Below are 14,745 nucleotides of genomic sequence, written 5' to 3'. Positions count from 1 at the left end.
GAGAAACACACATGCACTGGAAGTGCTGCACGGCGCTCAGCCGGCCCAGCATCGTGTGAAACACTCCAGGATCTTCAACGTTGGCATAACACGTGCCCTTTAAAAAGTTAGCCTTCTGCAAACATCAGTCAGTGGCCAGTGACAACCTAACACACACTTAAACTTAGGCTGAAGCTCTTTAGGGACTTCCCTTTAAAAGTAAAAGAAAGGGGGAAAAAAAAGAGCAGCCACCCAAAGGAGAGCTTTCTTCTCTGCAAAGGTGAAATGCACTCCTCCACTAAGCAGTCTGCGGTGATTTCTGAAAGCCCCACATCATGCAAATCAAGAGAACTGCTTTAAGGACACCCGAGAAACTGCCCAGGCCATCCAGGGCAGCACCAAGAGGTGACCCTTCACAGGAGCTCACACCCCTCCAACACTCTGGTGGGGGCCTGGCTGGCCCCTGCGGCTGGACACAGGCGAGTTGTGTCGCACAGGCTCAAAAACACAGAAGTGGTGCTGACGGTCAGGGTTTGGCTGCAGCTCCTGGCCACCGAGCCTTCCTGGGACACGGTCCCAAACCAGAAGAGGAGTGCACAGGAGAGGAGCTCCCAGAAGAAACAAAAACTTAGGCTCAGGAGAAAACAGGCCCAGGCCCGAGGAGAACCGCGGCTCCCAGGGCCCCGGTGGATGCCATGGCAGTGCTCAGGACCAGCACGCTGGCTGGGGAAGGCTGTGGGAATTATTTACTATCCACCGGTTTTTCTGTGTGCTTACAACTGCTCTAATGAAAAAATGCAATTAACCATTAAAAATGAAACCTGTGGCTCAGGAAAAATGCAGCATAAAATAAATGCAAATCAAATAAAAAGAAGTATCTGCTTCCTCCTGGAGAACTGAGGCTTGTTCTCATTTAAGGCACATGGGTCAGCAGACAGCAAGTGTCACCCAGCAGGGGGAAGGTCCATGCACGGTGTTCCAGGAATGGGTCGGCCTCTGGCCCCGAGGTCCCTCGAAGCCCAGGGGGTCAGGGGTGTGGAAGGGCCCAGAGCAAGACGGAGGGGGCCGCGGCGTGTGGGGCAGGCAGGACGTCAGCTCGGGGCCGGCCTCCCCCAGCCCAGGCCCTGCAGCCTGGTGCCAATGCTGCACAGACACCCCCAGCTCGAGACCAACTCAGGGAAGAAAGGCCAACTCAGGGAATCACACGACTGCAGAGCCGGGCCTCGGGGGGGCGGCGGCTGCGGGGCAGGCAGGGCAGGCTCCATGGCCGCATTCCTCTCCTAGCAACCGGGGTGGCCGGAACCTCCAGCCCCACAAGGAGATGTGGACGCCCGGCCAGGCCCTGGTGGAGGCGCCCCGACACCCCAAGCCAGGCGCTCCACTCTGGCCACGCCCACGCCCTGCATGGCCAAGGCTGCCCCAGGAGGCCCCCTAGACGCCGTCCCTGTCTTCGCCCGCAGCTGCGGCTTCACGCTTAACTGCTCAGGTTTCCAGAAGGTCCCACAATTCAATTTTACTTTCCACATGAAATCTGACCCCACTGAGCCACGAGCAAGGCCTGAAGCTGGGGTGCAGGTTCCTTCGGGAGCCGGGTGTGGGGCTGCCACACACGGACCTGTGACAAGCTCCCCGTCCCCCCGCGCCCCTCTGCACAGCCCTGGCGTGCACCGTCCCTCAGCACCCCTCCCCATTGAGCGCCCCTCTGGTGAAGCGCAGAGGACGCAGCAGTGGCGGCAGGTGGCCCCACGCACACGACCACGGTCTCCCTGGGTGGAGACCTGGGCAGTGACTGTGCAGCTGCGAAGCCGCGGGGCGCTGCAGCTCCGCTCAAGGCCCCCCACGACACAAAGGCGCTCCTGGTGGCCCCCGGCCCCCAGGGACAATTCAGGTATTTGGTTCCAGTTTTAGGACTCCTAGGTTGGGCAACGCTGTCTGCATCTCGGCTTAGCACTGAATGTGTGAAAAACGCGGGGGACCGAGTGGCACAGCTGGCGCCACGGGGGCCCCAACACCTCCCACCCCAGGGCTTCCGTGGGACAAGGCTGCGCACAGGGTGCGGCGGGCTACCTGCTCTGGGTCTGCAGGGGAGCCATGGACCAAAGCAGGAAGGAAGGGGTCATGGGACGGCCAATGGTGTCGTCCCTCTTGTGGGAACCAGTGACCCTCATGGGAAGAAATGACCGCAAAATGAGAACATGCACCCCTCACTGACTTGCCCCCGCGCCAGCCCAGGCCCAGACTCAGACAGTCTGCAGTGGCTGCCGAGGGCCCCGCCCGCAGCCAGGAGGGCTGCCCACAGTCGTCCTCAAGAGCAGAGGGACGGCCACGTCGTCTCAACTGGGCCAAAGTCAGCAGGAAAGAGAAAAGTAGAAAACAGTTCCTCTCTCCACCTGCGTGTCTGACCAGGAGGCTTGCGGGGCAGACCCCAGCGCCACCCTGTTCCCGTGGGTGACGAAGCCCCCCAGCTGCCCATGGACAGCCCTGACTTCCTCCCCAGCCCTTCAGAAAACTTGGCGCACAACCCGGCTCCACCTGAAGGAGGCACGGCTGACACCTGGCAGGTGAGCTCACCTGGCTGACCTGGGCACGTCAGATCCAACAGCAGAACGGGAGCTCAGGGCGGACACCTAGGGGAGGCCTAACGGCTTTGTACCATCACCGCCAGACACAGCAGGCCTAGAGATGGGTCAAGGCATTTCCACAAAACAAAGCGAGAGCAACACACCGCTGGGGATCCCTAAGCAGGCGTGTCTCCTGTCTTCCTGTCATCATTTGTTTTCCTTTAATAACCTGATGTGCAGACGGAAAACAACTCCGTCTGACCTGGTGCTTTGCAAGCTGTGCCCATGCAAAGGGGCCCTGGGAAGGTGCTCTGCTGCCCGGCGGGGATGAGGCCTGTGTGCTGGCTGCGCCTGCCCTGCACTCAGCGGGACGAGGAAGGCATGGAGGCCCAGCCCAGGACAGCTAGGAGAGCCAGAGACAACTATGCCATCCCTGACCCCATTTCCCCAAAACGGTGATAAAAATAAGAGTGAGAAGCCCTAGACTGGATGGGAAGAGTCTTGCTCAGTCCATGTAGCAGTACTGGCAGTGAGGGTCAAAGGTCAGGGGCAGGATCAGGACCCCCACTGGGGCTCCCCCCAACTCAGAACTGGGGAGACTGCACTGAACCCTGCCCCCCTGGGGGGCCTCTCCGGCTAAGGGTATAGAGCGCAGGGCAAAGTTCAGGGCACTGTCCGGAAATGCCAGCTCCCCGCCCCCCCCAGCAAGGCCGTGCAGGTGTAACAAGGCTCGACTGCGCAGCGAGTCTCCACCGCTGAGCACTTCAAGTTCACGTGAAGAGTAAACAGAACTGAAAACATCACCAGGGCGGTGCGACCATGGCTCGGGGGCAGAACTCTCACCTGCCATGCCAAAAAAATAAATAAATAAAACCAGATAATCTGCACAAATATACAGCTATCATAATATACTGTTTAATTAGATTAAGATTTAGTAAACTTTTAAATGTAAAAATGGTGGAACATTACTTGTCCAAGTAGGGAAAACTGAGCTGGAAGCAAGGTATTTACATTTGAGAGAAATCTGGTTAAAGCTCAGGAAAAATGACTAACTTTGAAACAAATAAATTAGCTGAACAAATAAGAGCAGATGCAGTGGGAAAACGCCTTCAGCTTTTGGGTATCTTTCAGGCTGACGCCCCCACCCCCCAGCTGTGTTTGCGGTCAGCATTATTATTAAAACAAAACAAAAAATATCAACATGGTACTAGATCCTGGCATTATAGTGGAACTTTTTTTTCCTAAGAAAAAGTCCTTATATTATGAATGGTTTTTAAAAAAACGGTTCAAAATCAGACCACGCCTCAAACATTACACAGCAGGGGGAGCAGCCACCCGCGCAAAGACCTCTGAGCTGGGGAACGCGGGGTCATGCCTGCAGACCTAGTGCATGTGCCGAGGGCACCGCATGGGCACTACACGGGCACTGTGCAGCCGCCGTGCCCCAGCTCCCCAGCTCCCCCTCAGAGCCCTCTCCTCAGGCCCATGGGGTCAGCCACAAAGCACTTTGGGTTCAGGGATGCATGAAAAGGACTGTTCCCCGCTCTTGTTCTAGTGTTTCAAAGAAAAATGAGTGGTTTTATCACAAAATTCCAAGCCAGTGCCCAGACTCACGGGCAGGAAATCTTCCCCGGCTGACGCACTGAGACTTCTGCTCACATGCTGCCACCCATTTGCACAACAACTCAGTTTCTACAAAGTAAATGAACTGTCTACTCAAGAAAAGGGAGGGCAAGGAACTGAGCTCATGCAAGAAGCCACGAGTCCCGTTAAAAAAGGGGGGTCTTCACATGGGACATGACGTGCAGGGGCAAAAGCCTGCCTGACCACGTGGGGCGTGCGTGACTCCCAGGGATGAGTCTGGCCCTGGCACCGAGGGCCTGACAACGCCTTCCTGACCTAAAGGGGGAAAAGTGTAATAAAAGAAGCACCAGTGGCTGGGGGGGGGGGGGTGCAAATGGAGTCGAGACTATTCTAGAGGCTGTTCCCACGCAAGCTTCAGTTCTATGGTTCTCTGTGCCACGCTCCGCTAAACCCCAGCCAACATCCCTCCTGTTGACTTAAATAAGCCTATGGTTAAGTTAACTTAGATATCCGTTTTCGGTGCTTCTAAGTGTATTGTTTATTTTCTTAAAAAAAGAAAAAAAACAACAACAAACCTGTAACTCCATAAAGGTTTCATGCACCAGGTCTCCCTTCCTGGAACCCATAATCCCCAGAGGGCTCCTAGGTCAGATAAGTTCTGAAACCCGGAGGGACCAGCCTCTCCAGGATTATTGACTGATTACATCTCCGTACCCTTTCGTGTGGACAGCCCTTTTCAACATGAGAAAGGACAGGCACTGCCCAAAGATCTCGACAGACTGGGAAGATTAAAGGAGGTATGGCTGCTGAATCACTATTTTAATATATTAAAATCCCTTCTAGCCTCTAGTCTTTAGGAACAACTAGAAGGAAAAATCTGAGATACTGGAACTACTTGCTGAAGTGTGCTTTGAAAATTATTGCTTTTTTCTTTGCTTTATATATATTTTTTACAATAAAAAAGTTAAAAAAAAAAAGTGGAGGGTATCTCCAGCAGGACTCAGACACCCCATCCTGGAAGGTCTGAGACAGCCCATCGGCTCAAAGGACCACATGTCCCAGAACATAGAGAAGGCAGGGTCTAGAGGCCCTAAGAAGAATTATTCTAGATAATTCTACTTCTAGAAAGTACCCAGAACAAGCAAATTTACAGAGACAGAAATCGGTTAGAGGCTACCAGGGGCTCGGGAAGGGGTGGAGGTGTTGCTGGACAGGTGCAGAGTTTCTCTTTGGGCAGATGGAAGTTTTGGTGGTGAAGGCATAGGACTGAAAATATAATTAAAGTCCTGAATTATTACACAGTTGAATGTGGTTAAAAGGGGAAATCTGAGGCTTTATAAATGGTACAAGAATAAATTTTTAAAAATCCAAGGAACTACACACAGTGGCCGTTTTCAGACCAGGGACCACAGCTACTAGTACAATTATAAACCTGTATTTTCCTCAGGTGTGCCAAATGTCCCAGTTATAGGGTGGTCTACAGGGATACAGTCTTTTCTGCATGATTGTTGCTTTTTAAAGAAAAAATAACAATTTATGCTACAGAATCCTACACTTAAAAATGGTTAAAATGGGAATTTTATGTTTACAAAATTTAAAAATAGAGTCGAGGACGAAAAGACACAACTAGAGAAAGCAGGGGAGGGCAGACACCGCGGAACAGTGAACTAGGGTGAGCCTGGAAGCAGCTGACTCCTCTGCATGGCCCCTGCCGGGGGAGCTGCCCGTGGGGGTGATGTGCTGCTTAGAGCCTGGCCTGGCACCTCCTCCCAGGAGGGCCGGCCACTCACACCCGCGTGTGTCAGAGCTTTGCAGCCCGCGGGGAGCGGCCGCCTTTACCTGCCTCCTGCACGCACAGCAGCGGGTCCTGAAGCAGGCAGGGGCCCCGGGAGTTGGCACGTCGGATGTCCCTGCGGGTGGCTCGCGCCCGGCGTTCCTGAGTGACCCTGCGGGGAGACCGTAACCAAGGTGGCGGCCCGCACCAGGGAGCAGCCTATGGGTAGCAAGGGCCCCGACGTGGAGGTGATGGCCGGTCGTGCCCCCAGTCAAGCCCCGGATCCAGGGCGAGCCCCGTGCGGGGTGAGCGGCATCCTTCCAAGAGGCGGCCCCGAGGCAGACCCACTGGACCCCGAAGCCCGAGCGCCCGGCAGGTTCTTCCACGGTGCGGGCCCGGCCCTTGGCCCCCAGGATGGTGGCTGCTTCGAGCCACCCACTTGCAGACTCTGCTCCGGCCACCCCAGGAAACCGCGACGACTGTCCATGAGACGCACGCCTCGGCGACGCCTCAGGACCCCCGGTGCGCCCTACACGATGCTCTGCGGCAGCTCTGCACAGCCAGGTGGGTAAGGGCGAGACCTGCAGCTGGGAACCTGGACACGAAGGGCCCCGCGGCCAGCGCCAGGGGCCAAGCCTGGCTCCGGGCATCACTGGGCACCAGTGCCCATCCTCCCTGCTGGGCCCTGCCTGCTCCCAACAGCCCCGCCCCAGGTCGCCTCCACTTCTGCCCCACAGACCATGTCCCTCCAACTGCTTCCCTGGCCCCAGGGCAGGGCCACAAAGGCCCCGGGTCACCCCAATCTCCCCCCACCCAGCAAAGCTCAGTGCCCAGCTGCATGTGCCCCCGGGGGGGCTCCTGACCTCGGAGGGTACGCGGTGGCAGCCCAGCTGCCTTGGCCCCAGGGCCCCTCCCCAGGTGGCATAAGGCACACCTCGAGTCCCACGCCCAGGAGTCTGATGTCGGCCAGGAGAAGAGGTCAGCCTTGAGCCTCTCCCTCCACAGCACACACTCCCTGGGGACACGGGTGGGAGAACTACAAGGCACCCTGGGGGTGAGGAAGGAGCAGTCCAGGGCCTGGGCGTCTGCCTGCAGCATGCCTCATGAGGGAGGGGCCGCTGCCTGGCCTGCTCGGCAGTTCTCTAGCAATGGGGTGGACGGCGCAACACGGGCACACGGGGCCCTGCCACTGCTGGCAGCAGCTCTCCCTCACCTACTGCTGCTGCGGCACCTGCTGTGCCCCCTGGGAACTGCCTGTCCCCAAGGAGCCCACCGGCAACTGCGAGTGGACGGGTCCCAGTGTCAGGCGTAGGGTGTGGCGGAGCTACGACATGCGTATTATGCAACCGTGCACATGGCCTGCCCTGACCCTGTGGACTGCCTTGTCCTCCCCACTGGCCACACCGGGCAGGCCGAGGACCCCTATGCCATCCTCAGGGCCTGTGGGCCTTGCGACGGGGCAGCCAGAACTGCTGCGGCCAGTGGCCGCAACAGGGACAGGCGAGCCAGAGCACAAGGACTCACACGTGCCAGCGGCCCTGCCCCGCGTGCCACACCACAAGCCCCACACAGCACTCAAGACCCTCCGGAGGGGCGTGAGAAGGGTGCTGGCCCCCTGGGAGCTGGCAGGGAGGCTCAGGAGCTGCAGGCAGGGACCCCCGAGCGACACCTGGAGGACAGCTGGCCAGAACCTGCAAGCCCAGGCTTCCACGTCAACAAGCTGAGAAATTCTGGCAAACAGTTGTCTTTGCAAAGGCCAAAGCAAAACAGTGCCTCAGGCAGCCACTCAGCTGCACAGGCTGAGCACTGCAGGGTGCTGACTGCAGTCCCAGAGGCGGCTCTAGGGCTCCTGGGCACCTGGCGAAACCAACCCCAGACCTGGACAGTGGCATGAAGCCCAGTGGCCCTGTCGCCATCCCTGCCTTTTGGAAAGTGGATACCAGTTAACGCCACTCCCATGATGGCCCTCTGGTTGTGGGCGGAGGTGAGGCCAGTCCCTTCGGGTGACCCCACCCACTGCCCTGGCCAGTCGGCCCTTCTGGTCAATGAGTGAGCAGGCAAGTGTCTCCAAACATGACAATTACTATCTGGTCCTATCGGAAAAGCTCAAGGCCACAATGTACATTGAAACATGAGCTGTGTCTTAAAGCCTAAGTAAGAGTAAAGCTTCTCTGGGAAGCAGTGTCTGGCTTAGGAAGCATCTGTTTGTGAAACAGACCAGCTCCATTTCAGAAAGTATTTAAAACCCTGGGGAATGACACAGGGCCAGAGCCAGCAGCAAGAACAAGTACCCTGGATCCCCCCAGTCCAACAAACCCATCTGGGACAGGACACCACGGCAGGGAGGATGAGTCCCAAGAAACATTGGAGAAGCCGGACAGGGAAGGGATGCAGGTGGGTCCTGTGCACTCGGGAGGGAAGGCTTGAGGCGGAGTGCTGTGGCATGGCAGGACTCTGAAGCTGGTCCAGCTCTGTCTGCGTCCACTGACACAGTCTCCCAGCACACCACAAATGGGCTTCGCTTCCAACAAGACCTTGGCTAGTGGCAGAGAACCGCCGAGAAAAGCGCCTGGCTCTGGTGAAGGAAGCAGGCCGCCCAGGAGGGACGGCCCACTGGTCTGTACTAGGACGGAGGCCAGGAGCTGCGAGTCTACACGCCAGTTAACCTAAGCCCCAAGACAAGGAGGACAGAAAGTACTTGATGAATAGTTAAAAACAATCAAAACCCAAAAGGTAATACAAAGACCTACAAGAGAATTTAGAAAAGCAAGAGAGCAACTCGCCTACCCAGCTCCAGTGATCACCTACGCCGGGACTCAGTCTCAGCATCTCTGTATCCAAAGGAACCTTGGGGCCCACCTGGGTCACACTTATCAGGTCAGATGAACATCAGAGGACTGAGCTGCACCCCCAGGTTGCCCTACTCTTCTCCCAGAAGAGGCCCATCTGCCGTCTACCCTCCACCCCAAGCTGGAGACCATCCTCTACCAGCCTAGGGAGACACCTTACATTAGGTAGGACTAACCACTCCCTATATCTAGAAACAAAAAAGTAACCTATTTCTACCAAGGCATTCCAAATAAGCTTAGGGTTCCTCAACCACAGAATCCTACCAATGAAAAAAGGCCCAAGAAAAAAGTTCAACTGTAGAAACTACCACTGGAGTTACAAAGAAGAAAAGGGAAAATACAGAAGTCTCAACCCTCTGTGGCATGGAGGATGCTAAAACCCACGCAAGGAAGGCAGCTCAGCGTCACCCATGTTCAACGTGAACCTAAGGCAAAGGTTTGGCGTTTAAAAGTGAACAGTTGGACACATGCCACGAGGATAAGCCTAGCAGCAGTCCCCAAAGACCACGCATTGTGTGACTCCATTAGTGAAATGTCCAGATAGGCAAATTCAGAGACAGCAAGCAGGTCAGCGGTAGGCTGGGCCCGGAGCGACGGGCAGGGCTGCACACGGGAACTGGGCTTCTTTCTGGGGAGATGAAACGGTTCTAAAACTAGACAGTGGTGAAAGGAGCACAGCTCTATAAATACACCAAGTCACTGACCTGGACACTTTAATAGAGCAAACAGCTCAATAAAGCTATTTTTTTTTTAATGGAGACTTTCCCTCATTAAAAGAGATCTGATGAAAGCCATTTCTCCTCTGCTGAGGGTCATGTGAATGGATTTCTCACCTTTTTTCACATGGGAAACAGTGATGTAAAACTATTAACCCATTCTAGCTTTAACCTATTTAGAACCAAATATTTAATAAAGTATTTTGAGGCTTTATATTTATACCCACATGACCAATTTCCAACACGAGGCTGAGCAGCCCTGCCCGCGTCCTAGCTCACTGAGTTAGAGGGGAGCCCGCTCTGGACAAGGAAACTGAGGCCCCAGCACCAGCAAGCGGGTGGCACCCCATGCCCCACCCCCGTTCCAACCAGGTGGGCAGCATTTTCCTATCCAGTCACGCCACTCTCTCTGCCATGCTTCCTGTTTGGGTCTGCTAGTTTCCCACAAGATCTAATGGCCACGTGCAAGCTCTTCAGTGTAACCAGGCTGGATTTCTAGCACTCGGCCTGGACACCATTCCTAGTGGGGATTCCCATCCCTGGCCACCCCGCTGCTGTGCTGACCGCCCACCCCTCCGCAAGGCTGGCTGCCCATGCGACACACACGCCCCACAGGGCCAGCCATCCCACCCTGTGAGCTCACTGAGCAATGCCTCGTCCTCTCTGAAGGTTGTACCTGGGGGTTCAGGGGAGCACAAGCATCTGCCCCCCAATTAGGTCCGCCCAGGTAGAGTAAATGAGTCGGCAAAGGCATTCCCTCCAGCCTCCCAGGGGTGACACAAGGCCTGCGGCCACAGCTGTGCACAAGGACTCCAGAGGCAAACGCTGTGGGCAACTCGGTTTCCCTAGAGCCCCCAGAGTAGGAGCAAGCGCCTCCCCCCAAGCTGCTGCCCCTCTGGGTTCTGGGGCACTGCTGTCCGTGCACACACACACTTCTCCTGGAGAGACCAGACTGTAGAAAAAAGCCCACCCGCCTCTACAATGTCACTCTACAAGGGAGTTTTGATCCCTGCGAAACACCCCGGCTCCCCCTGGAGCTACCTGGCCCCCCAGAGGCCTGACCACAGGGGCTAAGCTCAGCCTCTGATAAACGTGTCCTCAGTGCCATGTCCTTCTGGAAATGAGGGGTCACTCACCACAGGAAGGGGCCCAATTAAACATAACTGATCATGGGAGCAGGCATCCTGTAACCTGCCATTTTCATTTCTCTCGCTGAGTACAAGGATTTAAAAAATGAACGGTGTGGGGTGCTGTCTTCCCCGACGACAAATCAGGAACAGCGGTGCCCACAAGGACATGGCCAGGTGCAGCTGCGCCCACTGTGTGCCCAGGATAGGGTCACCAAGAAGCTCGTCACTCAAGACAGCAGAGGCCGCAGCTGCCATGGACATCTCCATGGCGAGTGGCTTCCCCACCTACGTGATTCCCAGGCTGCCCATGAAACGACGTCATGGTGTGAGGGTGCCACCGAGTGAGGGTAAGGAGCCATCCTCGGGGAGGGAACGCCCACGCAAAGCAGCCTTGCGGGGCTGTCCCATGACCCTGCTGAAGCCCAGGTAAGGAGCTGAATCCTAGAAAAACTAGTCTCTGGAAAAAAGTAAAACGGAAATTAAATAAACAAAAAATGATGCTAACTGAAGAGTTATCCTCAAAAACAGACAAGGGCCTCAAGATAAGCCTAATAACACCTCGAGTTCAATGTGAGCAGCGAGACCTGGAGCTGACACTAAAACGAGTCTTACAAAATGGCCTTGTGGCAATGCTTCCCTAAGGCCAGGGAATCACAGCAAAGCTGACAGGAAGGTCAGCTTTCACCACCACAGAGAGAAAGGCAGAGAGGAGACTCTCGGGTGAGCGTTGGGAGGGAGGAAGCCAGGTCCAAAGACAAGGACGCAGACATTGACAGCTCCTCAGACCTAAGGACTCTGCAGAGCGCAGGCTCCAGGGCTTTCAAGGAAGGAGGGACATGCAATTTTGCCTTCACAGGCCACGTCAACTCCTGTCCAACCCTGAACCTCCCACTTCACTGCTGAGCCACAGCAGCCCACCCAGTCCGGCTGCAGGGCTGACAGGAAACTGGGGCACCCTTGGCTGCCCTGTGCCCCCCAGAGGCTGGGCTGTAGCTGGGGGAGGAGAGGGCGAGGGAGGCCGTCCTCTCCTGGGTGCAAGGCCACACCTCAGCTTCAACAGCTGCAGGGGCTGCTCCTGACCAGCTGCTGAATCTAGGTATGTACAGAAAACATTCTCGGTTTATTAAAATGGCAGGATTGCCAACGTGAGGACAAAAAGGTCTGGGCCCACACGTTTATATTCCCTTCCTTTAGTTCCCCCACATGTTTGGGGCCATTCTGGGAATGCGAAGTTGCCTGGTATAACAAAGGGGACCCCAGCATGGCAATGCCTGGAGACACCCTGCCAACCCTGGGCCCCAGTCCTATCTCAGCCATTGCGCAACCTGGTGTCCCACTCATAAAAATCCATTTAAAAAATACCTTTTCTTTTCACATGAGTCTTAAGTAGCAGCAGATCCAGTCTGTTTTATCTCTTCCTGAAATGAAGTAAAGTTCTCTCAAATTATTTGTTGCCAAAGTGCTTCACTGGATAGTGAGCCTGGCCCTCTTTACCGACCCCTCTAGGAAAGCGACGGGAGGTGTGAGCACCTAAACTGCATGTGGCACACGTGTGCACACGCAAACCCCACCCGCGCACACGCACGCCCACAGCCCGTACACACACCCCACTTGCAGAGGAGATCAGGCAGCCCCAGCATGAGCAGCAAATGGATTTGTGTGATTGCTTTCTCATCTAAGCATGTTCCGTGTTACGTTCACAGAACCTGAGCCCCGACTGTGTAAGTACGTTTCCACTCTGATGTCTGACAGCCACGATGGAGCGGACCCTTGAACTGCCCAATGAGCACCAGGAATAGAAACTTAGTTTTGAGGCTTATGTAAATCTCTTAAAAAAAAGAAAGAAAGAGAGAGAAAAAGATGAAGAGGGAGAAGCAGCGGAGCCTGGGCGCACCCCGCAGGGCCGTGGGGCAGCGTCTGCAGCTGGGCAGCACGTCCTGCTCCCCGCGGGCCAGCCCAGCGCCCAGGACACCTCAGAGGCCACCGCATGGGGCGTTCAAAGTGCAGCCGCCGGGATACAGTTCTTTGTCTTTCCTAAGAAGGTCATTGTACATCTGATCGTAGGTGGTTTTGAAGTCATAAACGTTCGGCCTGTCCGGGGCCGGCCCTGGCAGCTTCACGTGGGTGCCTGTCCCAAAGGACCGGACGCTGAACCCGCGTTTGCTGAAAGACACAAAAGGAGAAAAAAGGACCAAACTTGGTTAAACAAGACACAAGCTTCCAAAAGTAAGGGATACAAAATGGGGAAAGGACAATGAGTCTATTTATTTACTGATAGTACAGAATGCATTTTTAAAGTCTAAATTCCAGTTTAAATATTCTTTCATTCAAACCACATCTGTAGGGGGCACGGGTGGTTCAGTGGTAGTATGCTCACCTTCCATGTGGGAGACACAGATAACACAAAAAACAAAACCCACAGCTGCAGCGCGTCACAGCAGGGCTAAAACCCAGGAAAACAGAGGGCAGAGGCCCAGAGCCAGGTCGCAGAGCCGCTGCCTCTGAGCCGAGGACACACCCACATCCTGGGCGCAAAAGCCCTCTGCGGCTGCAGCGCTCAGGCACCCCTTCCCAGGGTCGCCTCTTCCTCGGGGTCCCGCAGTCAGCAGAGGGGCAGCTGCCTGGCCCGCTGTCCTCTAACCAGACAGGCTTCCTGACAAAGGGGGACCCACCGAGGAAAGCGTAAGCCTACGGAGCAGCGTGTAGCCAGCGGGTCTTCCGAGAGCACTTCAGAACATAAGCAGTCATACACCCAGAAAAAAGATTCTCTATATAAAGTTTCAAGGTCAAGAGACTTTTTTCCGTACCAATAACCATACTTTCAAGCTAACAGCAACAGGTCATGTGCAAAAAATGTTAGTTTGGTCTGGAAACTTCTGCTCTTTAAAACTGACAGGCAATAAAATCAAAGTTGTAAAGTGTTAAATGAGTCTGGATAACCGGAACTTGCATTATGGCTTTAGATTTGTAAAGCACAAACTCCCTGCTGCTGAAGAAGCGCGGGGGGTGGGCAGCCCTGGCCTGGCAGGGAAAGTGCTGCGTTTTCAAGCTGGTCTATTTCTGTTTTCTCAACCCAATTTCCCCGCTAAGCTGCTTCTCTCCCTGTGTCAGTGGTTCTCAACCGGCGGCGGCTTCGCCTCCAGGGGACACTTGGCAGTGCCTGGAGACATTGCACATCTTTGCTTTCATACCTCGGGGGTCTTTCAAGGCACAGTGACCCTCCAGTCCAGCAGAGAACGTGTGGACAGCGAAAGACCCTGTGTGTGTGCGTACAAACACCTGCGAAAGCAAAATGACACAATCCCAGGGAAGAAGGGCCAAAGGCATGAGCAGGAAGACCATAGGAAAGGAAACGGCCCCCAGGTCCCCGGTGCCTGACCTCTGCAGATCAGCAACATGGACTGGGCACTGCCCAGGGGAAGGGCTGCTCTGCTGGGCCCACCACGGCGTCCCTAGCGCAGTCAGTGCCAGGGCAGGCCAGGAGCTTGACCAGTGTCCAGCGACCAGCTGACACCGGCAGGATAGTGAGGGGAGTACAGCTGCTAAGCCAGCAAAGGAAAACTGCCTGTCACCTTTAGCCCAGAAAGACAATTTACAAAACGGTCAAGTAGAAGAATACATATTGTGGCTCTGTGAGGGGATCCACGGGAGTCCAGAGTCATCCTATGAGCCCACCCACACACGGGGCCCTCTGAGACTGAGCCCAAGTGTGAGGGCCATCGTACATGCTGAAGGGGAACAATCTCCAAGGAGAAAGACCCAGGGGAGAGAGAGCAAGGCGTGGATGGGAGAGCGTGCAGGTGGCCTCTGAGCCCACATGTGGGGGCACGCACCCAGCACCCCGGCAGAAGTGCACGGATGGTGAGAGCTGTGCCGCTCCACTGCGTGCTGTGACCTCGTTTGGGTCAAACCCGCCACGGTGGCCAGACACCACTCATCTCCCTAGGGCTGCCAGCAGTCTCCCCAGAACGGCTCAGGTGACAAGGGTCAGTGCTCCCAAGGGTAAGTGTGACAACAGAGACTGACGGTTAACAAACTCAAGCAATGTCCATGCGAACCTAAAGACACCGAAATAATTGTCCATGCTGAGTCACAGCAGACTCCAGAGGAAGTGAGGCTGGACAGCAGTGGCGTCGGCCGTTTCCTGTGACC

The 14,745-nt window shown here is 55.5% G+C and overlaps 1 protein-coding gene across 2 annotated transcripts in view; it reads right to left on the bottom strand.

Annotated features, from left to right (window-relative positions):
- SSU72 (SSU72 homolog, RNA polymerase II CTD phosphatase) overlaps positions 1 to 14,745 on the bottom strand; it is a 29,717-nt gene that overhangs the window by 6,667 nt on the left and 8,305 nt on the right. For both annotated transcript variants that reach the window (XM_077151591.1, XM_077151592.1), the window contains exon 2: positions 12,613 to 12,756. In XM_077151591.1, the coding sequence (XP_077007706.1) occupies positions 12,613 to 12,756 (144 nt within the window). The remainder of the gene's footprint in view (positions 1 to 12,612; positions 12,757 to 14,745) is intronic.

Source organism: Tamandua tetradactyla, chromosome 2 (assembly GCF_023851605.1).
Source record: "Tamandua tetradactyla isolate mTamTet1 chromosome 2, mTamTet1.pri, whole genome shotgun sequence".
In the NCBI taxonomy this organism is placed as follows: domain Eukaryota; kingdom Metazoa; phylum Chordata; class Mammalia; order Pilosa; family Myrmecophagidae; genus Tamandua; species Tamandua tetradactyla.
This window is presented reverse-complemented; position numbering and strand designations above follow the sequence as displayed.